General features: G+C 38.5%; 1 protein-coding gene across 1 annotated transcript in view; it reads right to left on the bottom strand.

Moving 5' to 3' along the window:
- Positions 1-26,471, bottom strand: part of GALNTL6 (polypeptide N-acetylgalactosaminyltransferase like 6) — a 428,742-nt gene that overhangs the window by 66,423 nt on the left and 335,848 nt on the right. Inside the window, exons 5-6 of the mRNA XM_041395709.1 lie at positions 9,948-10,133; positions 3,622-3,805 (exon numbers count right to left, since the gene is read on the bottom strand). Coding sequence (XP_041251643.1) covers positions 3,622-3,805; positions 9,948-10,133 — 370 coding nt within the window. The remainder of the gene's footprint in view (positions 1-3,621; positions 3,806-9,947; positions 10,134-26,471) is intronic.

Raw genomic sequence — 26,471 nt, 5'->3', positions numbered from 1 at the left:
ACCTGAATTTGACACTGGAAGGTTTTGAGAGCATTTTACGGTCTTAAAGTCATAAACATCAAGCCAAATCTTGGTGTAAAGCTACTTGTTGTGAACAGCTGCAGAGGGCCTGAGAATGGGTGAGAGTGTACATCTGAAAAAGCTGAGAGTGGCAGTGAAGCTCCAAGTTCTGTCACAGGAAAGGATGGAGATGCTGCCCCAAGTGGCACTGCAGACACAGGAACAATAAATCCTGACTACATTTACACTCACACCACAAATGGATGAGCATATCTCTTCTTCACAACAGGGATTTTGAACTGGAAGACCATGTTGAGATAGATGGTGTCTAATGGGAGAGCACCTGGTCAAAACTGGCCACAGTGGAACACTATTAAAAAAAAATAAATTAAAGCGTGGGAAAAGATTAATTCCAGAAGACTAGCTGAGCTGGCATTGGAGCTTAGGAAGATTCGTGCTCCTATCATACCAAGAGCGTACCTGCCAACACTTCAGCTGGCTGTGTCAGCTGCAAACACGCTGCTGGTGCCTGCTGCAGCAGTACTTTGATCATGTGAAGACAGAAAGCAAATGTACCATGCAGATAATACAACAACTGCTCTTAGGTCTTCTGTAGTTTGATCTGGTTTTATGTACATTATTTCTTAGGCAGATGTGACCTTTTCTGCTTCACACATATACTGTGTTGGCATTTTAAGTGAGGGGAAAAACTCATCAGCACACTTTTTGGATCATGCATCCATTATTTGTTGATGTTTTATTAAAAATGCTGGCAATTTTCCAGTTCATTAGAGATCATCTCAGATCTGACTCTGCTGGCAAGAAATAAAACTATTATGGTACCAACAGTAAAATATTTAACCTAAATAAAAAAAAAATCCCTACTGCTTACAAAATAGTAGCATAATAATTATGGTGCTAGCTGAAGCAATTTCTAGTTTTAGTGCATATGTAACTAAAAGAAAACTGTTCTGTATCTTTTATTTCACAGAAGCTGTCTTGGTCAATTAAGTTACTGATAGGTAAAATGGTTTGCAGCGTTTACAGTATTTGTTGTAAGCAAGGTATTAAAAACTTGAGGTCTCAGCAGAGAAGACCACAGGAGAGAAGCAGTACTGACTTTGAATTAGAAAATAATCTTTCCCCTAAGCAAAATTCATACTGATTATTTAAAACGCATATATTCCCATTTGCCATTTTAGGCAGAGGGTACTTTTAAGCAAGCATATTGTCCTAGCTCAGCCAGCCTTCAGTCCTGCTGGCATGTGTGGGGACAGAAATGATGGTTCCTTGAGCAATGCTGCTTTTCCAGCAGCATCGCACTGATGTGCATCCTGTTATGGGGAAAACAAAGGAAGACTCTCACTGATTTGCGTAAGAACACGGAGGTCTTTCCACCTGACAGCTATTGAGATTACAGGAGATTTATAGGCTGCATGTTGCTCCTTCAGAAGCCATTTATCTGCTTGTGTCTTACGCTGGCAGGGCAAGGTGGGTATCAGCTGCTGCCATGCTGAGTGGAACAGCAGTTCATGCAAAGCCACCGTATCTATTCTGCACTGCAAAAAACTTCATCTTTCTAGGAAGTTTCCTATGAGAGATTCCTCTTTAGTCCTCTCTTGTCTTTGCAACAAGATTCTACAAGATGCATACTATGAACAGCAAATGTGAAACAACTGATAAGCAACCCTTAGCTACGCTGGCAATAGAGAGGTTTTACTTACACAAAATTTGAATGCTGAACCAAATTATACAAAGGTTACTTTCAGTAAGTGCCAAGAAACTACAATGGCTCAGAGTACCAAGAAGACTTAGAGCAGTTGAAGATCCAGCAGCTCTAGAGTGCTATGTGATTGCACTAGCTGCATCTATGTTGTGGAATGGCGTAGCAGGGCATCTTGCCCTTCAGAAGAGCTTATTTGTGTCTTGTTAGCTGGTGAACTCAAGGCATCTTGCCCTTCACATAACTCAATTAAGACAGCTTGTCTTGCATTGACTTTTTTTTGATGCCATGAAAGTAATGTTTCCAGCTGTCAATAGACATCTTGCTGTGGAAGTGAGATCTGGAAAGATAAGCTGGAATTTCTGACGGACAGTTCACTTTACAAACTAAAAGCTACACCAAACTTTCACAAAGCAGAAATCTTCTGCATGTTCCCTGGAAATATGTGAGGCTTTGTCCCCAAAGCTGGGATGCCTACTTTATGGTTACTCTCCTGGGAGCTGAGAGAAAGGATTCTGTATACTACCGATATTTTGGTGGTAAATTACATTGACTCCTAATCTATACTAGTTCTTTGCTAGCTTTAATATAGGTATCTCAATATTGTGCACTGTTTTATATAATCTACTAGTTCTCTTTGTTTTATGCTGTGCAATAAGTAACTCTGTTTCAAGTCTTTTGTCTGTTGTCGCCTATCTATTCAATAAATAACTAATTTTATAATAAACCTGGTCTGCCATCCTTAGAACAGGATCCTCCAGGCTGGAAGGATTTTAGGTGTGGGCCATACTAAATTTAAACTGCTGCCAAAAATCTGAGGCTAAAGCAGGGCTTGCCTGGATCTCCCACCTGATCAGTGACAAGTGGTCACATTGACACCTGATGTAAAGTACTTCATCAGCATTTACTTACACTAATGCAAGATGAAGACTGAAGGGCCTGGATGGAGATAAGCAAAAAAGTAACAAGTAGAATAATGAAAATAAGCCCACAAACGTCACAGTCACCTACTCCTCTCTGCAGGTCATTCCCTGGATATTAGGGTCAGAGACCCAGTTTTTGTGTTGCTATTGTTTCCACCTTTTGCTTTGGGAAGGGGAGAAGGCTGAGGTTTCAAACTGCCACAGCCTACAGTGTGGAGGTTCAGCCAGGGATAACGAGTGTCAGAGCCTGCCCTACTGGCAGCCCTGCTGGGATGTGCTTGTGTGAGAGACCTGGAGACTTTCTCACATTAGAACCATGTCTGTCTGTCTGTCCTTTCTCATTTGATAAGGATTAATCTAAGCTGATCCTTATATGAGAATAATTATAAGAATAGATAAGAAAAAAGGATGTACCTTCGTGAAAAGAAGGTAGATAATTTCTGCGAATGAGCTGATCTCTACAATACTGGGGTCAGAGGCTGTCTTATCTAAAACTATTTACAAATCAGCTTGACAGTGTTCAGGTTTGACAGCTCTGTGTTTAAGTTACAGCACTGCATATACAGCAGCCATATCACCAGTTATAAACAAAGCATCTGCTGGTGTAACTTGGACTCGGCTGCTGGTGCACATATTGCATCAATCTCCAGCAAATAAAATATTAAATAAAGTTTCTGTGAAATAAACAGAATACCTGTCATCACAATCACTTCTTACCTGATGCCAATACTTAACTACAAGTATGTGTCCGTCTCTTATGTACAGTCACTGAGCCAGGCTGTGTTTCCATGCACAGTTTGTGAATTCTACAAATCATTGCCTTGATCTTTTTCCTAGTTTTCAGGTGTTTTCTTCTATTACCTTTCATTAGCAGAAAGTGGCCTACATGGAAATGTCTGGGCTTGGATTCTGCTACAGTTACACTTTTAGCTTGCCCTTCTTCATGTTCCCACTCTCCCCTTTATCGCTACTTACTCAAAGGGGTCGCTGGGATCAGCTCTCTGGAGCTCTGGAGGAATCGGGATTCGTTTGTAGTACATTTCCCAGTCAAAAGCTCCTCTCATGGCATCCCCCGCCTGCGCCTCGTAGCCAAAGTGATTGTGGTCAATGACATCGATCATAGGACACACGATGGTTTTGTGGTTAAGTGCAATCTGATCTGAAAAATGAAAGTAGAAAATAGGAAACGGCATGTCTAGTCAAGTCATCTATCATATTATTACAAAGTGAATCCCACAGGTTTCTCATGTTTGAAGATTGTTTGCTTTGTGCCCTGTGGCCCCCCCAATAATTTCATTTTTCAAATCTGTATCAAACCTTTATTTAAAGTAGAATTAATGCAGTTGGGCAATGATGAGAAGTATTTACGGTTCTTTAATGGGAAGCAGATCCCTGTGAGACCCACAGGAGTCCAGTCACCTGCATCTCTCTCTCATTGCTACTCTGAGCTGTCCCAGCCTGTCAGCTATGGAACAAGCCAGCAAGAAAATGGTAAAAATACTCCCTCATCTGTGGGGAGTGTGTTTGGGAGCCCCTGAGAGAGAGATTTATTCCTAAATGTGAATTTCAGCCCTTGCAACCTTTCAGTCACTGCTCCTGTGGCTGTAGAATGCATCAGCTTTGAAATCAAATGCTTCAAATTAAAGGCGAACTCCAACACAAAGAGAAAAACAGAGCTTGTGTCTTTTTTTTTTGTACCAATCTTTGGGTTATAAAGAAGGCTCCACAGTATTATTCTTACCTGCTTTCTAAAGAAAGGAGTTTAGTTTTGCTTTTTAAAAAAATAAGAAGTGAGACTAAATCAAATTCCCATCCCTTGCATTAGCTCAGCTGGGCCTGAGTCTGCTTTGGGGAATCCTATTGCTTAATCCTATAGAGCTCCTCTGAAAAGAAAGACAAGTAAAGAAAATAGGCCAACATTAAGAACTAAGCAGAAGAATAATGGTTCAAAATGAGGAAGTACAGAAAAAAACCTATAGCCACGCTGACATGAAAGGACAGTAAAAAACTACCTGTGAACCCTCAAAAACCCCCTAAAATCTTAGAATTCCAAGTATAATAATGCTTTTTCCCTGAAGGCAGCTTAGATCCTTTACATTATTTAGTACATTTTAGAGCCTACATGGAAAATTTGTTTTTTGTTTTTTTTGGTTTTGTTGTTTAGATTTCACTGATACTTGATAATACCCTAAAAATAATCAAAGGTCTGAGTGTGGATTGAACACTTAGATAGGAAGGCAGGTAATACTGGTATAAAGATTAGTAAGACAGATTCTGCTTCCATGCCTCTGTGGAACTGGAGTTAAGAAAAAAAAAATGTTTTCACAAAACATCTGAGTCTCTATATTTATTCTCAGAAGTTTAAGTTTAGAAACACTGTCCAGATCAGGGATCTATGCTGCTAGAGAGAAATTACTGTGACTGGAAGTTCCGTAGGTTTTTACATCCTTATTCTTTAATAGTGATATAAATTTAAAGCACAGGATCTCACAAAATTCTAGGAAACTCATCACAGAGATAATGGCTGCATTACTGTTGCTATTGCCAAATATAATTACATTCACTGGCCCACTGTATAGTGTTATCTGTGATCATTATATAAAGTCACTTTTACATAATCTCTTTCCTGTGATGGCCCTCCTAATAGTTATAGGGCTTATAACAATCTGTCTCTGATCCCCCCTTCTAAATTGATTGGAGTAGAGAAACTAAATGGGATTGATTTTTCTGGAGCAGGTCAAAGGCAGACTCTTAATGCTTTAGCATCCTTCTCTTCATCTTTAAAAGCTGCTATCTTTAAATACACTGAAGGATTTGAAGTCTCCAAGTCACATGTAGAGATAGTTAGGGGGAGATTTTTTTGAGCAATGCTCAAGCTCAATCCCAGTCTTCATTTCTGCAACTCTCTCAGGAATTCTGCAAGTATGATGATGCTTACCTGCCTTAGTGTGTTTCTGCAGAACTTACTTATCAGCCTCCAAAATATTTTAGAGATAAGGAACCAAAGGAAAATCTTGCCTTTTGATAAAACCAGGGTGTTTGTAGTTGCGCACACCAAAAGACCAAACTTTCAGTCTCAATGTTTCCTTCAGTATGCTTAAAATAATGACTATTACATACATACTAAAAGCTTTAATGTAGCCCGAGTATGAATTTAGGAAACAGAAAGAAAAGGCTGTAGGCCTAACTTACATTTCACAAGTGTGCTGGTATCACAGACTTAGATACCCAAACGCGCTGCTGCCTTTATCAGCCACTGCTTTTCCTCCACCTGCTCCTAATGCCACACTGAAAGCCAGCTGAAATGCTCTACAGTTTCTCTTGCATTGCCTTTACTCCTCATCCCCCTACAGATTCCTACTGGTCTGAAAATATCCACACATTATTTCACTGCATATAGGCTTCAGTTAAAGGGAAGAGAAAACACATAAGCATCACTATACATGCAAAAATCTTGAAGATTTGAGGGAAAGCCTGAGAACAGGAGGGGACATTGCTCAGAGCTTTCTTCCAAGAAATTTTGACATAAATATTTGAATTCAGCACATTTAGGATCAAGCAGAGTAAGCATATGTGGCAATAAACAGAAGTTTTAAATATCAGATGAGTCACTATCTCAGAAATATAGGCTTTATCTCTATGAGAAACAGGTATCCCTTTTAATTTCAAGTGCATGTTTCAAACTGGGCTGGATAAAGTAACAATGCCAAATTGCAAATAGTCTTTTTTTGGGAATTTTTCAATGTAAATATTTTTATTGTCATACTTAAATATGTGATTACAGGTAGTGACAAAATTTGAGTGATTCAACAAGTTATCTCTTGTCTTCTCAGCTGCCGTAAGTACTTGTACCCTCAGTTTCTCCACTGTCAAGCAATACATCACATACATGTTGTGAAGACGGATAACATGCAGGTGTTTTGACAACTTTCTAAGCATAATCTGAACCTGATATATTTTTAATTCTTCGTCAGGAAGGGAATCTGTTTTAACAAATCTAATTCTGGTAGCCTATGTCACTACTGATCTACTGTCCATCTCCTCTTATTGCTCCTGCAGCAACATCAGCAGAAGGAAATATGTGCCTGCACCTTTCTGGTTTGCCACTCAGTTTCTTAACTGTGACTTCACACTGCACTAAACTGTCAGCTGCTGGAGTCCAAGCCACATCTTTCCTTCTGCTGAGGAGTGACAACAAACAGCTGTTTGCCAACCTTTTTACATCACTACAGCTGCCTACTCAGCAAGCATCAGTCAAAACTCTCTAGTATCTCAGAATGTCTTACCTAAGATTAAGAGCTCATTTAAGCAAAGAAATACACTAAATAAAGCTTAAAGAAAATCAAGACATTTTACCCCCATTTTTAAGAAAACAAAGCAAAGGATTGTAACTGGAAACAACTGTGGCTCAGCTCCACAAAGCCATTTAGATACCCTAAAAGTACTGAAATAACTCAGTCTTTCTTTGGCCTAAAAGCTGATAGTTAATTCTGAAAATGTAAGTTAGATACTTAAATAGCTCTGAGAACCATCTTTAAGTGCTTGCTCTTGGTTTCTCACCCCACTCCCCAACCTCTAACTTCCAAGTTCTCATTTGGAACAAAACCTGGTTTGGAACAGTGGAAGCCACTGCTCCTCTCAGCAAAGACTGACAGTCCAGAGAAGGGCTGAAACATGTACTTGTTGAGGATTTTTCACTACACACACCAGATACAATCAGAGCCAAAACAGGGCAGCTTCAAAGCAATAAACACTCAACATGTCCTCTGTTGTGGTTTCCCTGAATGACTTTCAGTCACATGCAGTGCTGAGTGAATCACAAAATGTAACTTCAGATAAACACTTGAAAACATACATTAACTTTACTATTATTACCAACCATGTGTCATCTGATTTCAGTATAGTAACTATATGCCATCTCAAGTTTATAAGAAAATTCTCTCATTCCTTTAGGAAAACAGGGCACAGGGAAAATATACTAGATGTGTGTTTATTTTCTATTTGTCCTTTATGTAATGCTATAATTTTTCTTTCAAAATAAAACAGATTTGATTCTGGGCTTCACTATTCCTCAACACTCATTTCTAGGTCCTCTGGCTGGTTGGTTATCTACAGGTATTCTACTGTATGTGGAATGAGAAAGATTTAATTCCTCTTGAGAACTGAGGGGCACTGATGCAGTTGCTCTCATCTTTCCAGTTTTTTGGTTGGAGGCTGAGGGTTCAATACCCAACTGCAACCTGGGTGCAATTATGAATCCTTTGATGCCATTCTATTTATTTTTTGGTTTTTACAGGGTCAAATCTAGCTAAATGTATGGAACAGATTTTCTCATTGAAGATCACATAGGCTAGGGGATCAAGCCCAGCCAGGATGAGTTTATGGAAGTCTGGTCCTGCCTGAGTAACAAGATCTTCAGCAGGTAACCTCCTAGTGGATATTGTTCACCTGGACTTCAGTACAGCCTTTGATGCTGTCTCTCACAGCATTCCCCTGGAGAAGCAGGCAGCTTAGAAAGGTGCACTCTTGACTGGGTAAAAAAGTGGCTGGATGGCCAGCCCAGAGAGTCATGGTGAATAAAGTTAAATGCAGTTGGTGGAAGATTGGAAGTGTTGTTCCCCAGGGAATCAGTACTGGGCCAGTACTTTTTAACATCTTTATTGATGATCTAGATGAGGGGATTAAGTGCACCATCAGTCAGGTTGCAGATGACACCAAGTTGATGTCAAGGGAGTGTCAATCTGCTGGAGGGCAGGATCTAGACAGGCTGGATGAAGAACGGAGACCCTTGGGTTATAAAAACCCCATGCAGCGCTTCAGGCCTACAGATGCACATCTGGGAAGCTGTCCAGAGGAAAAGGGCCTGGGGTGCTGGTTGGCAGTGGCTGAACATGAGCCAGCTGTGCCCAGATGGCAAAGAAAGCCAATGGCATCCTAGCCTGTGTCAGCAATAGTGTGGCCAGCAGGACCAGGGCAGGGATTGTCCCTCTGTGCTCGGCACTTTTGAGGCTGCACATCAAATTGTGCATCCAGTTCTGGGCCCCTCAATACAGGAAGGACATTGAGGGCCTGGAGCACAAGTCCTATGAGGAGCAACTGAGGGACCTGGGTTTGTTTACCCTGGAGAAAAAGAGGCTCATGGAAGTCCTTATCCTTCTCTACAACTGCCTGAAAGGAGGTTGTGGTGAGGTGGGGGTCAGTCTCTTCTCCTAGTGACAGAACAAGGGGAACTGGCCTCAGCTTGGATTTCTCTTGGCTCCTTTATGACATTTCTGCTTTACATGAAGACACGGAGGTTATTTTTAAAAATGCAGATGTGATTGATGGCAAGGGGATAACAAGGGGAACAACTGTATGCATGATTTGGTATGGGAGCTAAGAAGGATAAAAATTTGGATATTTGTGCATTATCTTATTGCTGATCTGAAGAGAAACTAGTTAATAGTATTTTTCTTGGTCTCTACTGATAGATCATTAGAAGAATGCACATGCTGCTGCAAATGCTTTATCAGCTCACTGTGTGGCCCAAGAGTCCTAACATCAGAATTCAAGGAACAATAACCATTAATTAACAAAACCATAACCTTCTGTGTACTTACAGCAGAATTTTTTTAATGAATACAAATTTCTTTTTTAGGCAACTCAGAAATTTTCTTTGGTTATGGTAGCAAAAAGTACTCACTTTGCAAAGCATATATACTTTGCATGTGTATATGGGGTGTAGAAAAGAGAACATTGTTTCCAGAAGTGAAATCCTAGACTACAACAATTTATTCTTTCCATTCCTTTAACTAATGGAGCTTTGCTGGCTGCAGCTGGAATCCAGCAAACCAGTAAATAGCAAATCATTCTTTCTGAGCTTCCCGTCGTGCATGCTATTGCTATTGGATTTAACACTGAGGCCTTGGATATATTTACAGCAAAAACTGTTTTAATGCAATGTGGAAAACTAGGAAGGAGTACAATACCTGCATAACAAACCTTTTTAGGTGTATAGTAAGGACATAACATTATACTAGATAAAGCAATGTATTTAGTAGTAGTAATAATACAATAAATTGTAACTATTATAAGCTGAAGCATTACTGCAAGATTTTACAAATTCTTTAGTCGCAAGAAACAAAATTCAGCTGCTCACATTTCTTGGAGTTCTCTCTCACACTGACACTTCAGACAGATCAGAACTTCAGCAGAACTCCAAACACTTTGATGCAGTGTATGTCTAACTTACTGTGGGACACAGCTTCAATTATTGGTTGTATGTTCTGATTTTAATGTCTGATGAATGCTCATGCACTTACTAAGCAAGGGTGGCAGCCAATTCACGTTGACTTCGCAGTGGGAATCCAGAAATGTCAGGACTTCTCCTCTGGCCAGCGAGGCTCCCAGCAGCCTGGTCCGAATGAGCCCTTCTCGTTTCTTGGTGCGCACAATCCTCACCTTGGCAAAGCGGACCATGTACTCCTCCAGCTTCTCTTTCAAATGTTCTACAAAGAAGGGCAAAAAACACATCAGTGGTGCCAGGCCTGGAGGAGCCAACAGAAAAATAGGTTGGAGTACAACCTGCAAGCTGCTTATCTGCTTCCATCTCTAGTCACTTCAAGTCCTCCAAACTCTACCACAAATCCTCCTGAGATGGTTCAGAAAGTGCAAATATTCTCTCTTTTATCACACAGAGGAAGACACTGACACTCTGCCGCAGTTGTTGCTGGCAACCTGCCATCCACAATATAATGGCCAAAACAGCTGCAGGATATTCATCCATTCCCTGGCTCCTGCAGCCCAGGGCCATATAAACATTCTGGCATGTCATTTTTTAAACAGCGACCTTTCTGAGTCAGTTTCCTATATCAACTTATTGTGAAGAACTATGCATGGAAATAAATTTAAAAAATAAAACTAGCACAGCGGGGTTGTTTTTGTAATGGGAAGTGAAACAGACATGAAGAAAGATCTTAATAGTTAGATACCAGCATGAAGCACACAGACAGCTGACTTCCTAATAAAATTAGGCTGAAATGTAGAGTAGTTGATAGGTTCTCTGATCTGCAAAACCTGGTTCTGTTTGTATCACTAAACATCATCTTTGGGAATATTTTTTCTTCTGACGAGAAATGGACACTAAGACTCATAAAAAACCCAACAACAAAAAAAACACCCTACAGTTTTGCCTCTTCCTAAATACATCTAAAACACAAGTCCTGATCTTTTGTCTTTGCTATAACCTCAGCTTGCCACTCGTTACTTTGGAAAAATACATTTCTTTCATCAGGGGAAAAGGGAGAGAAAAGCTTAGTCTCTCGTAATTTAATCCATTGACAAGCTACATTTAGTGATGCTAAGGATTGCAAGCTACGTCTCATGGAAATAGCTTAGTCAGGTTATGCTTCTTTCTGATATCACCTACTAATTCTTTGGACTTTTATGGACAACACAGGCCTTATCCTGTTCTTACATCATTACAAATTGCAAGAAGTTTGCTGTGGACTAGCCAAAAGGATGTCCATTTAGCAGTATCCTGGAGTATATAATGCTGACATATAAATTTAAGGCAATGACCAAACAAGTCACAGCACAGACAATACAGGATCTTGTGCAGAAATAAAATTAAGCTCCAGTGAAATAGAGCTCCCTCCACATGTTTACTTTCATCTTGCTTTTTTCTTAGCTGACAAACACAACTTTCCAAAGCTACCTGCAGATTTGGAAGAAGCAGAACAGTGGTATGCACTTAGTGGAAGAGTACTACATGGCATGGTCCTCTATACTGGAATCCTGATGCACACTGGCACAGAAGAGGGACTGGGAACATCCCACTGCAAGGATTACAGAACAGGCTGGGGACTCTGGGAGGAGAAACAACACTCTGGAGGCATCCTGAGTCAAGAGAGAGGTTTGTCCTCATTGTATTGCCTGGGACAAGTATTAGGTCAAGTGAGGAAAGCCAAGTCTGAGACAAAAAAAAAAAAAAGACATTCAGACAAATACAGAAAGTTTTTGTCTTCTGTTCTGTGGCTGACTGTAGATACACATTTAAATTGCTAAATAAGAAGGAAAGAATTATCCCCTTTGCCATCCCATTTCACTATTTACACACTCAATAAAACCCCAACGGTAACAATGTCAAGAGATGTTCTGTGCCTTGAATGGTGGGTTTTCCATGACCAATCACATTCACAGGACAAGGTCTGTGTGCTACTCTGACTCATTTTACCTACTAGCTGCAATTCAGTTTTGTGACTGAACTGAGGTTTATTCAAGCCCTGGATCATTTTGTGCCCACAGGCAAAACTGTTTAAAGTGTATATTTATTGAACTGTTTTTCTGTTTTTATGAGCTCCATTGAGACTATTCCCACAGCGCAGAAATATAGAAGAAGGGAAATAGACCTTAAAAACAAAGATACAAAGACCTTGCAGGTAATATAAGAAAGTCTGTTAGGGCTGTCAGTCTGGATTTTTTTCTATATTGTAAATTGTATCACCTAATAGCCATGAAAAATGAAAAAACTCCAAAGTGACAGGTTATCACATATTTCCAAAGTAAATCAAATCTAATAAATTAGATACCATAGGTTCTGTTAGTCCTCGGACACCAGAAATTTCCTGCAGTTCTCGAAGGTCACCTAACCCTTCTCCTCTTGCATCCACAAGTCTTCAGTTTGTTTGCACTGAATAGTGCATAGGGACCCACCACCAAGAGCAAGACCACACTGCTGCACACTGTTCAGACAAGCACTAAAAAAGAACTCGGTTGCTCAGCCAGAACACACGTCTCCCACTCTGGAAGCAGCCACTAAATGCCTTCCTTAGCTATAGCACAAATCCCCCATCACCACCTGCCCACCCTCACAGATGGGCTCACTGATGAGATTCTAGTTGATCACAGGAGTTGACCAGCTACAACATAGCTCTGAATTTCATTACGTGTCAGACACAATTGCTTTACTCTTCCCTGTTTTTAGGTAGTTCCCCTCTTTTTAAGTGAAGGCAGCTACCAAGAAAGCACCTAAATGCTCTGATGGAGAGAAGCAGGAGCCTTACTTGGACAATCCAGATTGTCTGTGTTGTTGGTATGCTCCCTGGTGCATACCAACAACACACAGTTGGGCCTTCACTAGTTGGGTGTCACCATGGCTAGGGTAAGGCCCTTCCAGCAGGCAGTTTGAATAAGGCCACCACTGCTGCTTCAATGAACTCATGCAAACACACCCTTTTCATGCATTCTGATCGTTATCACTTCTCTTGAGCCAAATTAATTCACTGAAATTCAGTCTCATACAAAGGAATTGATTTAATTCCTTCCACATCTTTCAGTGAGCAAATTCTGAAGGCTGAGTGCCTATCTTCTCAGGAAAACACTTCAGGGACAGATGATGTAAACTATCAAATTATGATACATTCTTTTCCATTCTTATATCAATTGCTAAATAACAATAGAGTTGAATAATATGATTTGATTGTCATCAGTTGTATTGGAGCTTGAAATCTATTAAATCGATTGTCGTTCATACTGTTCTTTCATTGCTTTAGATTCCTTGCAAACTCAGGAAAAAGGTCTCTCAAATTTTCATTTTTTTTTCCTTTGGCTGAAACTCTGTGGAACAAACAAAAGCTCTGTACCACCTTCCTCCCTCACTCTCAGATAGCTCTTCATGGATTTTAGACAGCGTGTCACCTGATTTGTGAAGAACTGCATTAAAACATCCAGCACATCTTTTGATGCCAGAATTACATATTCCAAAATTATTTTCATCTATTTGATTAGTCCCATGACCAAATGATTTTATTATTTTCTCCTTGTTGCTAAGGAACAAGTTGAAAAAAAAGGAAACACACAAATAAAATTTGCACATCTTGTTTACACAGAATTCTAAATGCATCCTCATTTAGACATCTCTGGAAGTAGTAATGAAGAAAACAAAAGTAATGACTTGTGAATTTTATAGAGCTTAGTTAGACAAGTGACATTAAAAGACCAGGTCTACATACAATCCAAAGTATATGGATTACTAGAGAGACGTAAGGGATCTACATTTTACAAACCTACATGTTAGTAATATCCTAGCAGTATGTCATGACATGGTCAAATAGAGGCCCGCAAGAATACCTACTGTATCTTTAGTTTTGAAATACAGCAAGGAAGCTAGTTTGGGAATTTATTTGGGAAAAAATTCTCAATAACTAAAATAACTATAAAAACATCACAAAATATCTGAGTTCAATTACCAACTCCAATATGGTTGTGAAAATGAAAATATCTTAAGGTGAAGGAAACAAATTCCATTTTGGATCCATAACTAACGATTTTTTAAACTTAAATCATTACAAAAGTGATCTCATACTCTGATTTGCCCTACAATGTCTTGAGGCACTGTCTGTTTCAAATTTTATTAATCTCTAAAAGCAAAAATAAACACAAGAGTAACAGCCAGAGACAGTAGAACAGTAGTAGCTTTAAAGAAAACTGTAGTATTTTCTACTATTAATATAAACATACATTTCATTTTGAACCACTTGAACCATATTTTTGATTAAAAAATAATGCCAGTGTTTGTGATTACTAACAAATTTAGATTTTTAAAATCTTGTCTTTTGCCAGACCTACTAGAATAAACTCCCCCTTTTCACAGAACTCCATAAATTTCCCTTACAGATGAGAGCACCAAATATTTTATTTCCTATAGTACAACTGCATTTTTTCACAGATCCCAACTATTTTATTGCTAATACTATCTGCAGAAGAAGCACCTCACATACAAACCCTGTATGTTACACATATACATTTACAACTAAGCAAACTCAAGTAGACAAGTAAACATGCATGTATTAATGTTAGCACAAAACTAATTCTAGAGAAATTATTTTAAAGAAATTATAATGCAGTGTGTAAAATAGAAAGCAACCTGTAATAAAAAGACATTTAAATGTCCAGAGGACAGCACATTCTGCCCACTCATTAACAAAGGAAACTGTTTGAACAGATTTGCCATGACAATAGAACAGGGAGGCAGGATGGTTTAATTTATATCCTGTAGTATTACATAAATTCCACTTTCAGAATTGGGCATGAGAAAGAAGCCAGTACTTAAATTCTACAGTAAGCTATAAATGGTACTTTTTGCATATAAAGAAGCTAAGGCCCCCTTCCATTACATATGGGAGCAAATATCTAATTTGTAATTGAAAAGAAAATACATCATACTTTTCTTTCCAGTGCTGATCAAATGAATCCCTGAATCATAACTTTGACACATGCCAGGCACCTGCTAGGGCAAGAGCTGGCACAAGCAGTGACAAATAAAGAATAATGCATGGACAGGCTGTTTACAGGCTGTCACTGCTCTGACAAGTGATGATAAAGGGAAGCATTATGTCTCTTTTAGTGGCAGCCTGTAAACAAATTCTCCATTGTAATTGTTCTGCACGGGCCTCCTCTGTCTTCATTTAAAGTCTGGTGAAGTTTTTCTAAAATAATAGCAGAGATGCAATTGCTTAGTCATAATAATTAAAGATCTACTCAAGCAGACTACCTGTGCACCTATTTACTTAATTTGGTGCCCAGAAATAAATTGGAAACCAGGGCTGTGTCTTTGTCAGGAAAAAAAATCATGTAGTAGTAAAAAGCAGAACTGAAATTCTCCTCTTATGTTGGGATGCATACAGAAAGCATTTCATTATCACATTAGTACCCATGTTGCTGTGTGATAAGAAATGTTCCTCCAGGGTTATTGAGAATGAGTCAGGGAGACTTAAAAGATTATGTGAAAGCCAAAGATGGTCTTCAGGATGTGCTTGACTGCAGTATGGACCATGTAAAAGGAAGGAAAATACAAAGAAAATAAAGCAATTTGTTAAGCCTCACTTCAGTCCAGCCCGGCAAGTCCACCCCAAGTCTTTGCCTGTAACAGAACCCTTCTCCACATATGCAGCACCTCAAATTTCTGCTGAAAAGTACTACTTAACAATTTCTGTTAAGGATCACTGACCAGCAAATTATCAAATAATGAAGACCAGCAACAGAGTCTGCTAAATGCCTGGATACGCAATTTTAACTAAATATGTTTATTTCTAACCTGAATTGACTGAAAGGTATGTAATTCCATGCTCTGGAATTCCCAACATGCACCATATGAAAATAGTCCAAAAAAACCCTTACAGTAACAGTATAAAGTAAAAGTGTATTGGCCTCTCCTGTTAGCTCAGTACAGAAATATGGGAGGAAGTAATGTGGCCAAATTTATAGTAGTCTGTGCCTTAGATCAGTAAAACAATACATAAACCAATATTTCTCCTGGTGAAAATTAAAGCAGTAAAATGGCTGCTTTGTCTTGCAACATCCACAAGGCCAGCTTCTTTGAGGCCAGCTCAAGAAGATTTTTCTCTTTTTTACTCTCTGGCTTTTACTCACAAAGAGCTTTGTGCCAATATGCACAGACAGACCTGTAAGTAAACTTATGCACCCTCCATGGCTCTCATAGTGAGAAGAATTCCATCACCTTATTATGTTCCTTTCTGCAAGATGGGATTATCTTCCCAAGTAAAATTAGCAAGGATATCCTCCTTTTGTTTCCTGTAGCCTTGAACATACCTTTTTCCCAGAACAGCTTAATCTTTTGATGACTGACTCAAGCTTGACAGAAAATACACAAAGGAAGCTGAGTGACCTATGGTTATTCAGTTATTCCTTGTTTTCTTCTGCAGTTGACAAAATATCCCTCTCCAGTGCATTGCCATTCTTTTTACTTTCACTGCCTGTATGTCCGTTACCATAAAAACAAATCAGTCTGAATAGAGAATACAAGGCAAGCCTATGAATTTCAGTACATCATATTCCTTTCTTCTAGTTTCCCTTTAAGTTTCTTATTTGCAGAAGGTTGATTGGAAGTGCAGGTTAAACACAGAAGGGTTACACAGCCACTTTTCATAGCCAAGTCAAAGTCTACAAGAAGGACAAGTCCCCTGGTTACAATTCCGGGTAAACTAATCCACTGCTGCACTCTTGTTCTTGTGAATGAGTCTTTTGTAAAGTCCAAACTGAATCTTCCAAGCTGCATCCTGCCCATACCATCTGTCAGCATCAGGAGGAATTGAGTTTTGTCATCTCTGCAATTCCTGTTCAAGTTACTGTGGGCAGATGTTAGATCAGCATTTAGCTACTGCTTTGCCAGACTAAACAAGCCCAGGTTTGTCAGCCTCTTCTCAAAGGTCACATACTTTTGGCCCATGACAGTCCTGTCAGTCCTCAGCTAAGCTGACTCCAGCTGTAGTCCTTCTTGAACTGCAGAGCCCAAAACTGGATGCAGAACCAACGTTGTAAAAATCATAATTTAATTTTATCTGATTACTCTCATCCTAGCACAGCCCAATCCAGTTTGCCTTCCTGCTGATACAAGGTGAACACTTTCTCCTATTCAATTGGTACCCACGATGATCTTTGCAGGTCCTTACATCACAGCAGCTAGCCAGTTTGCATCTTTGTGCTACATGGAGTTATTCACCTGGGTGCAGAATCTATCACTCCTTGTTGAACTTCATGAGATTTCTTTTGCACAGTCTTTGAGCTTCCTATATTATGTAATGTGTCAATTCCTGTCTCTGTTTTTGTATCATACACCTATTTGCTGAGGGCACACTGTCTCATCATGCCGGTTATCAATCACTAACATTGACCTCAGTATCTACCTAAGCTATTCTGACAATTAGTCCTGCCTAAGGAAATCTGCAGGAAGGATGGGGAAGTTTTCTGCCAAACAGATTTTATCAACTTATCCATAGCCATTCCAGACAGCAAGAAGCTCCAGAAGCAGACAGGCAGTATGAAAACTACTTGGTATAGTAAGTTCTGATACAGGCTGATAAATAAGAGAAAAATTAATATCTACTTAATAGATAGCAATTGGCTAAGAGCCATCTTATTTTAGCCCTAGATAACCCATTCTTTCCAAACAGTTTTGCACACCTAAGACTGCGATCACTTGAGATCACCATGTATTTATTGCTGATCTGGAAGTAGCACTGCTTAGAGACACTTGTGCCAAACACTTGCAAGCTTGTTTTGGCTGTGATGTTTGAGTTAACTGGCTTAAGTCAGGCTAAAATGCATTCTGTTTTTTTCTAATATTAATAATGAGTCAAGCTAAAATGCAGTTTCTTTTTCTGATGTTAATAATGACTCAAAGTCCTTGCATGATATCTACAAGGCTGTGGAGAGTATCCTGAATGTGCAATCATTCTGTTCATTCCTTGCACTTCAATGACTATGAACTCCCAGACAGCACCCTCATTTTGATGCTCAATTTCAACTACAGCCTGTTAAAGTTGAAAGAATCTCCAAACTCCATAGTAAATGCACATTCTTTCAACAGGGAAAGGTCAGCATTACTAAGAGCAAGAGGCTGAACAGAGCAGATGAATACAGATTGATTTCATTCACGATAGACTTAAGGTAAACTCTGAGCAAATCTGTTTTGTTGCGCATGGGCTTTCATACAGTCATGAAAGGAGTGACGGGGACTGCAGAATCTGAGAGGCAAGCTGGATTTGCTGAGACTTCCCCAACTGTAGAGACATTCAATAGAGGCATGCAGAGATCCTGGTACTTCTTTGTTCCACTTCCCTGAGCCCAGATAATTGTGACTTACCAGTCATTCTGTCACCAGCAGAGAAGTGCCTTTGTCAACAAGATGAGTGTTCAGGTAATTGAACACCTAGATATGAGGTATGGTGACTGCTAACACAGATGTCACAGAAGCATCATTAAATTCTTAAGATGCTTTTTCATTCTAGGTTTTGGAACAGGAAAAAGAGTGAAACACTTCATTTTTAGGTTGCAATAATGTAGCACAGTACATCAAACCACCTCATAAGCATCTAGGGCTGGTTTGATAGCTGGTTGGTAGTACTGACACAGCTCCAAGTTTTCCCTCCTTATAAGGAAACAATGAAAGATTTTCTAACGGATTTATTCCAACTGCCAGGTCTATGAGGTAGTTCTTGAAACTTTCAATGGCATTATACTATGGTAGCATGTCCTTCCTACAGCTGATAGCAGGTTCCTTCATTTGCAGAACATTTTGCTCCCCGGAATTGCTTTACCACAAGAGCAGCATGGCTGATGGAATAAACTTCAACCAAACTGGGAAGAATTTCTTCATATAGGTCATTCTCTGAACACAATTACGTAGCACAGACCTGTCAAAAAAGTGACCTTGCTGCATTAAAATTTGATTATTTTTAACAGGCCTGTTTTACTACAGAGGTATTTATACAGTAACTTGTCCCCAAGGGAAGTATATTGTGAGGTTTCTTCCAGGTTGCAAGACCAATTAGAAGGTTATTTGGAAGTGAATTCATGAAAGAAAAACTTTCCTTGAGATCAATATATTACTCATACATGCTATCCTCTTTCTTTCATAGTCACAATTTTGCATCCTGAAAATATTGATTCTTAAAAATCGTAAATGATGACCTGTCAAGCAGCACTTTTGTAATGTAATTTTAACACTGCAGACAGCCTTGCAGATTTTGAGACCTGTATTTAGACTGACATTTTCTCTGTTTTGCCTAAAACTATCTTTGACATACTTTTAGTTCTTCCTCCAAAATAAATCACTAACTTTTGCAATAGGTGTTGTCTCCAGAGAGCAGTTTTCTCACATTACACTCTTTTTAACTTCTCAAATGCCAAGGACAGTTTGTACTGGAGAACTGGTAAAACACCACTGTGAGGTTGGTATTGAACTTATATTTGCAGAGTGTGGTCACACTGGTCCTTGGGAGGACTGGAAATAGGAGTCACAGAACACATGTAATTACTTTTTAAGTGGCATAAGATTCTGGTACAGTTCCCTACATGGAACACTTATTTCCCAGAGTAATTCTACTGACATTCTAATGTGTTGCAAACCTTAGGCTTGACTAACCTGAAGGTATTGGAATATGGCAGTCCACTCACAGAATCTCTGAACAACCTCCTGACTAACTGAAAGCGCTGTACTTCTGCAGTGCTCTTCCATTCTATGTGCTAACCATCACAGGTTGGTCAGGTTCTAAACAGAGCTTGAAGTGAGCGCTTTTCCTCAAGAATTCAGTGAAGTTTTTTTCCTGAGTGCACACAATTTTTGATGTAAGTAAGAGAAGCCCTTGAAATACACTTTGAAACTCAGATTTCAAAACACGAAATAGATCATGGGCAATATCTTATTTATTGTCTTTGAAATTTGATATTATATTAAGAATATAATAAAGTTGTCTTCCTTTGATACAACCTTTGTATCGATATTTTTCTTTTTAAAAATGCCCTCTCTGACAGAGGAACTGGAGTTCTGAGGTACCAAATCTTTCCTGTGGAGTGATGAATTTACCTATGCTCTGCATAGTGCAACAGGATAAAACATGTAGATACTCAATGAGGTTTCTCTGACCTACTGAAAGGGGCCTCAAATTCCTAACAGTCCAAATGCTAGCAGCATGGAGCCACAGACTCCTAATTATCCTCCATTCTCCTGAATTCTATTTCCTATAACAAAGCACCTGGCAATACTTGACTTTTTTTTTTTTTTTTTTTTTTTTACAGGTGGAATGCAGGCCTTTATAAGATCCAGGAACATTTATTGATGAAGCAAGTATCCAGTTCCTTCTCTAAATTGCATTTCATCATCCAAACATTTTCTTTTCTTATCTGTTATTTCAAGAGTTTTCCCTTTTTCAATTTTGTCCAGAGTGGAAATACAACCCTTCTTCTGATACTTTGAAACGAAAAAGTTTCTGGCTTTTACTAAGCTAGAACTGTAGTTCTCAAAACTGTTTCAATCATTTAACTGCAGAAATTAGCCCTGTTAGTTGCATAACCTTTGCACTCACTGCTATGTCAAGGAGCACAGTGAAAGGAGATGGAGTTATTACTGCTGAAGAGGTTTTCAGAAAGCTGCAGTTCATGGAAATTCTCTGACAACATACTGGCAAAGAAAAGCAATCAATTTAAGTAATGTTTTTTAGATTAGGTCAGGTACCTTGTTTACGCCATTTCATTATTTGCAACAAACAGTTTGCTTCCAAAATTAGGTCTATTGAAATCTTACAGTGAAAGAGTTGTTTTGGTTGCATACTTTGAAGCATGAGAATTAATTATCAAAAAGGAAACCATTCTCTGTTCACAGACTATCTGCTATGATGATGTTCCTCTACATAATGAGGCAAACACTGATGCATAATTAGGCATCTTCTAACATCAATGTGAGCTATTAATCAAACAAGAACACCGTGTTTTATCATAGATATAGGATCCACTTTTCACTTTTTATTTAAAACAAGAAAAAGAGTAAATAAATGAGCTGCTACACAAATCAAGCTTCAGAAAGGGAGACATCGAATTCTTTCATTTCTTTGTTATGTTTTTCTCCCTTTGTTTTAAACATTGAACCAACCTGTCTTTTCCTATCTCTCTCAGTTGTCACAACTCTTCTGCAGGATCACTAATGCTCTTCACATTCTCTTTAGTCTGGCAGGTTGCCTCATTAAGGGTAAGAAAGAGAAAGACATACTGAATATTAAATGAACATCTAAGACCTACAGGTTACCTCATTAAATAAATAAATATTATATTGAATATTAACTAGTAGATCCAAGCTCCAGGCATTTTTCATACAATGACAAAGGGATTAGGCCTAGACTACACCCATACATTTCTGTACGTCTCATTTGGAACACTCCTTCACCACTTTCCCTCACCCAAACAGCTGCCTGTTTTGCAGCATCAAAAGACAGGATATAGCACAGTATTTTTTACTTTACATGGCAACAAAGTTTATGGCAATACAGTAACCTGTGGGTACAAGGAATAAGGATGGCACAGATTGTTCCTAATCTCTCTGGAAAACAGAGCTTTAGGCTTGTTTAATCTTCCTATGGACAGCCACATGAATCCAGATTCAAACACAAGGCTTGGTACATCTGGCTATACATTTTACTTGGATAAACACAGTGTTCTCCTAGTGATTCATGTCTTTCATAAGTAAAGACTTAATGGACTAGCCAGTATCAAGTGAGAAATAAATCATTGCCATGATCATTTTTTGCTCTTAGAAAGTGTAAAGCTACTTCAAAGCTGTAATGGTTATATCTTCTTTACAGCATTTTACTGACCCTTAAAGATGGACAAAATGCTGTAATTCTGAACACAATTGCCACACCTTTATTAGTGTTAAAAAAACCTGCAGGTTATGGGTTTAATAGAGCATATAATCTTCATACTTCATATTTCCTTGACATATAAAAAAATATCCTTTAAATCTACAATAGAAATGCCTGAATTTAAGGAATATCTAAATAAGAAAACAAAACCAGAAGATTGTATAATTTTAATTTTAAAGCACTTTTTCCTGAGTATTCAGTAGACTGTCATTATCTTGACTGATTCAAGAAGTTCCACTGGTGCTGACCAGAACTATATGAATCTTCCCCTCATCACCACCTTTTCAATGAACTGGAAGTGTGGTTCACACACTGTGTTACTTACACTTCTCCCCAGTTTTGTGCTGGCGTGAGCTTTCCCACCTTCAGCAGACCAGGGGTTTGTTTTTTAAAAAAAAAGTGTAACAAAAGGAGCAGGAAAGTTACTGCCATTCCCTGCAAACTTTTTTTTTTTAAATCTATGTGTCCTCTGCACAGTTGAAAACCAGCCATGTGAAGATTTACTGTTGTAAGCAAGCTAAGTGCAATGCAAAAATAAATCAGGGCAGAAAATATTCTCCTTGGAAAAACGTTTCATTGTGTGAGTCACATTTCAAGAGATGTACTGTGCTACCTACAGATAACCTCCTCCAGCTACTCAGAATTACACAAGCAGCAGTATCTTTCCAAAAATCAACTTACTCATCTCCATGGCAGCTCCAGCAAGGGCTTTCCTGGGAAAAACACAAGTATTTTTGCATTTAGCTGTAGTTTGATCTGTGGAGTTGGTTGGTTTTTCCCATGGAAATATTGCAACCACATCTCTCTTTTTTTTTCAGGTTTTGTTTAAATTTTTATAACTTATTACCTAAGGTTTGTTTAATTTATTTTTTTTCCCTGCTGCTTGTGAGGGCATAGCTTAGGCCCAAGTAGAACAATTAGGAATTAGGAAACAAATGGAATAGGTACAGGCAAAAGCACAGACAAGCAAACAGAGAAAAAGCCACCATTGACCCATGTACCAGTTTTGTAACTGTTCTCATGTAGTGATGCTTTTAGAAATTATTGAAAAATTGAAAAAAATTGGAATTTGACTAAATTTTCTAATTACCTACAACATTCCTAGATCTATTTATCATCATCTGGAGTGGTAGATGCTTATCAGATTCTGGAATGCAAACTGTGACAGCACTAAAACAACAAGAAATATGTTTAGCTTAATTTTAAAGCCACCTGAGAGCTGGCGCTCTGAATTCTTTCTGTGTATCCTGAGTAATGTTTCTGTGTTCATATTTTCTTGGAAGCAGCTGAAAGGAAGTAACAGCAACAGAAAAATAACAGAGGAGTTAATAAAACTTACAGTGGGCAAAGCTGAATACCAGAGCACTATAAAACCCAAAACAGCATATACCACATATGTAAAAGGTAAAATAAAAATAGCTACCAATATCCTGATATGGATATGACTTCTACTCATACCAGACTATCATTCTGCTGTAGGGCTGGGCTTTTAGTTCTGCTGTAAAGAGCACACTGTATTTTAGCAGTACATCCTGTAATTTGGTTCACTTTGCAGCTTGGAGCCAAAAGGGAAATACTTAGAACTCAGACAAAGGAACCCAATTTCCAAAAGAACAGCTGGAGATGTTCAAAAGAAGGATACAACATGCTACCTGCTTTCTTTCACTGACACAAGTTCCGGTTGCCACAAGGGAATTCTCTCTAGGACAAGAGACTCCCTTAACAGGAAATTTCCCTTGGTATGAAGGTGATGTGCTTCATTTATTAACATTACCAGACAACTTTTTTAAAGCAAGAGTTTTACACAAGTGAAAATTTCAGTTCCAAGGGAATTAAGGATCGAAGGACACATTTATGTTGGAGTTCTGTGGACCGCTTAGTGTGGCCTGGCCAAGCACTAGCAATAGTGCTTTGGTGCTTTTTTATAAAAAACTCAGTTTTTATAAGAAAAAAAATTAAATACATCAGGACATGGGACTTGTGCTATGTCTTTAACTTATTCTATCTTGATTTGCTGTGTCTGTAAAACACGTAAGGAACACAGACCATACCTGCAACTTGCTAAAAGAGCTGATGACTATTGTCCAGCTTGCCCTAGCTCTAATACCACAATTACTGGTGGAAATTGGCTGCTACTTATTCTGTGTTTCTAAGCTTTAGTTACACTATCTGATTTTATTTCTGTTGTATTTTGTTTAGCTGTGTGTAGCTGCATGGTTCTTTCCCCAAAAGGAAATCATAGCGTCTACAGGGAAGGATTAAAGACCCTAACAAATCAGACCCTAAAAAACCCTCATCCCCTACTTCATACTCCTGATGGCAAAAATGCAACTCTGTGGAGCAACACATAAGGAGGGTGAACACATCACCAGAGAAAAGGGTAGATAATAAGATGCCAGCTTAAAACTCTTCAGTAGCATCCTTAATAACAACAAGGAATAATTGGATAATTTACATAAGTGTAAATACAAATTAAATTGCACTAAGTTAACTGACTGTGATGTCTTGATTAGGCAATTAAAGCATTAGATCAACAGTACATTTTAGTTCTTGGATACAAATGTGTATTCATTTGTTTACCAAAATTGTATATAAATTGTATATATAACAGCACACTTACACCATGCTTTTGGAAGGATCTCTCAGAATCTGAGAACATCAAAAATACTTCAGTTTCCTTTGAATACGTCCTAGAAACTTCTCATAATATCTTGTTTCAATAACCCCACTGTGTGTTTCGTTTAGCAACTACTCCAGCAAAACTCTGCAGAATACCTTGAAAGCAACTAAGTCAGCAAGGCCAGTATTTCATCTATTCGTCAATGTCAATATTGTTTTTACTTTTAAGGCCCTTTGCAGCCTCCAAACACCAGAGCTATCTGTTTCATCAGACAACAGTTTACCATGGGACTTGGGGCTTGTTAATGTAAGATTCAGTATCTGCCACAAGACTGAGGAAGCTTTACACAGAAAAGCAATTGCTTTATACATTTATCAAGTTTATGAAAATGCACTTCGTTTTAAGCCAAGATCTTCCGAAAAGGATTTCCATATAACACAGATAATTTGTGAACTATACAGGGAAAACTTCAGCATATACAAAAGAACAGGAGGTAGATATAAAAATATAAAGCCATCTTCACATTTGATAGCTCAGACGAGCTTCACTAAACCTCAGCTAGCCAGGTACAACCTCTCTGACAGCTGCTGCTCACCAGGTACTGTGGGACCCCAGCTGAGTCCCTGTCTCATCTCACTTTTCCAGGATCTCATTTCTGGGGCGTGTGAAGGGCTCAAGGTCACTCTCAAGAGGTGCTTTAAGAACTGCTGGCGAAGCAGGGAAATTTCTGCCTGCAATGAGCCAGTGCAGCCTAAGGACTGCAAAGGGCAGCACAAAGTCTTTAAGGTAGTGCCCCCAGGTAGCAATACAGACATTCTACCTGTGTGTGCATACACATGAGGATGGGAGCTGACAGCAGATGGGAAACTCGCTCTCTGTGAAGCTCCTGTCTCACTTTGGTGACTGGTTAGACAACAAAAGTGAACAAATTACCATCTCTGGTGGCTAAAGCAGAGAACAAATACTTCAACTCCAACTTAGTGCTATTTATTTGGTAGGAACCAATTTAATACCAAGACTGAGTTTTTCTAAGTATTTCTGTTCACTTTGGAGTTTCCACCAAATTAATTGTTAGGCTACAGAAATTTTCTTTTCTTGTTTCAGTGAAGCCAAATTTGCTTTTGCAAACTTCACCTATATTTTGAACATATCTGTCGAGAATAACTGGAACACTGAATCTATTGTATGCTTCTGATTAATTTAGTCTTGTTTTTTTTTTTTCTATAGGTTTCACATTTCTTCGTAGTCTCTCTTCCTGAGCAAAAATGGATTGATTGCAAAAAAAATGGAGAGGGATTTTGAAGTCAGTTAAATATGTATTCATACATTGCCATACATTCTACATTATTGTCATTATAGATATGTTTACATGAAGTTAAAGAAAAATATTAGACTGTGGGCACTGTTTTAGGCAAAAAGACAAAATGTGTTATTTTTCATTATCATAAGTTAAAATTAATTTCCTTTTCATATTTCTGAATGAAAAGGTGATTGCCTTAGGGTTACTATTGATAACTTTGTGAAACACTTAGTTATTCAGCACTGGAATAACATCATGTATTTCATGTCATGTAAGACTTACTAAAGTGCCTAAACTAAAAAGACTCTCCAGAAACTTTTTTACCTTTCAATATTTCATAGTACTGCCACATGCACTTTCAAACACCCAATTAATTTTTATGAACATTCTGATGTTCTTCTGAAAACAAACCCAAGGTGGATATATGTAGTTTTAAAAATGGTTACCATGCACTGGAAAACTTCAGCTAATATAGCAAGGCACAAATACTCATCTGATTCACAGTATCATTTCTCTCAGATTTTTCTGTCATCAGTCATGAAAATTCTTTATAAAGAATAACTTGTTTATTTGTTTTCTTTCTGTTATACATCCCAGTTTAAAACAACACAGCATATCACCAATCATAAATACATGTGTCTAGGCTTTGGGTTTTTTTTAAATTTTATTTTTTCCCTATATCACTGATTTATGTTTCCTCAGTTTTCATGTC

The sequence above is a fragment of the Onychostruthus taczanowskii genome, unplaced genomic scaffold (assembly GCF_017590055.1).
Source record: "Onychostruthus taczanowskii isolate IOZ18803 unplaced genomic scaffold, ASM1759005v1 scaffold12, whole genome shotgun sequence".
Classification (NCBI taxonomy): domain Eukaryota; kingdom Metazoa; phylum Chordata; class Aves; order Passeriformes; family Passeridae; genus Onychostruthus; species Onychostruthus taczanowskii.
The sequence above is the reverse complement of the archived record's forward strand: the minus strand, read 5'-3'. Positions and strand labels throughout refer to the sequence as shown.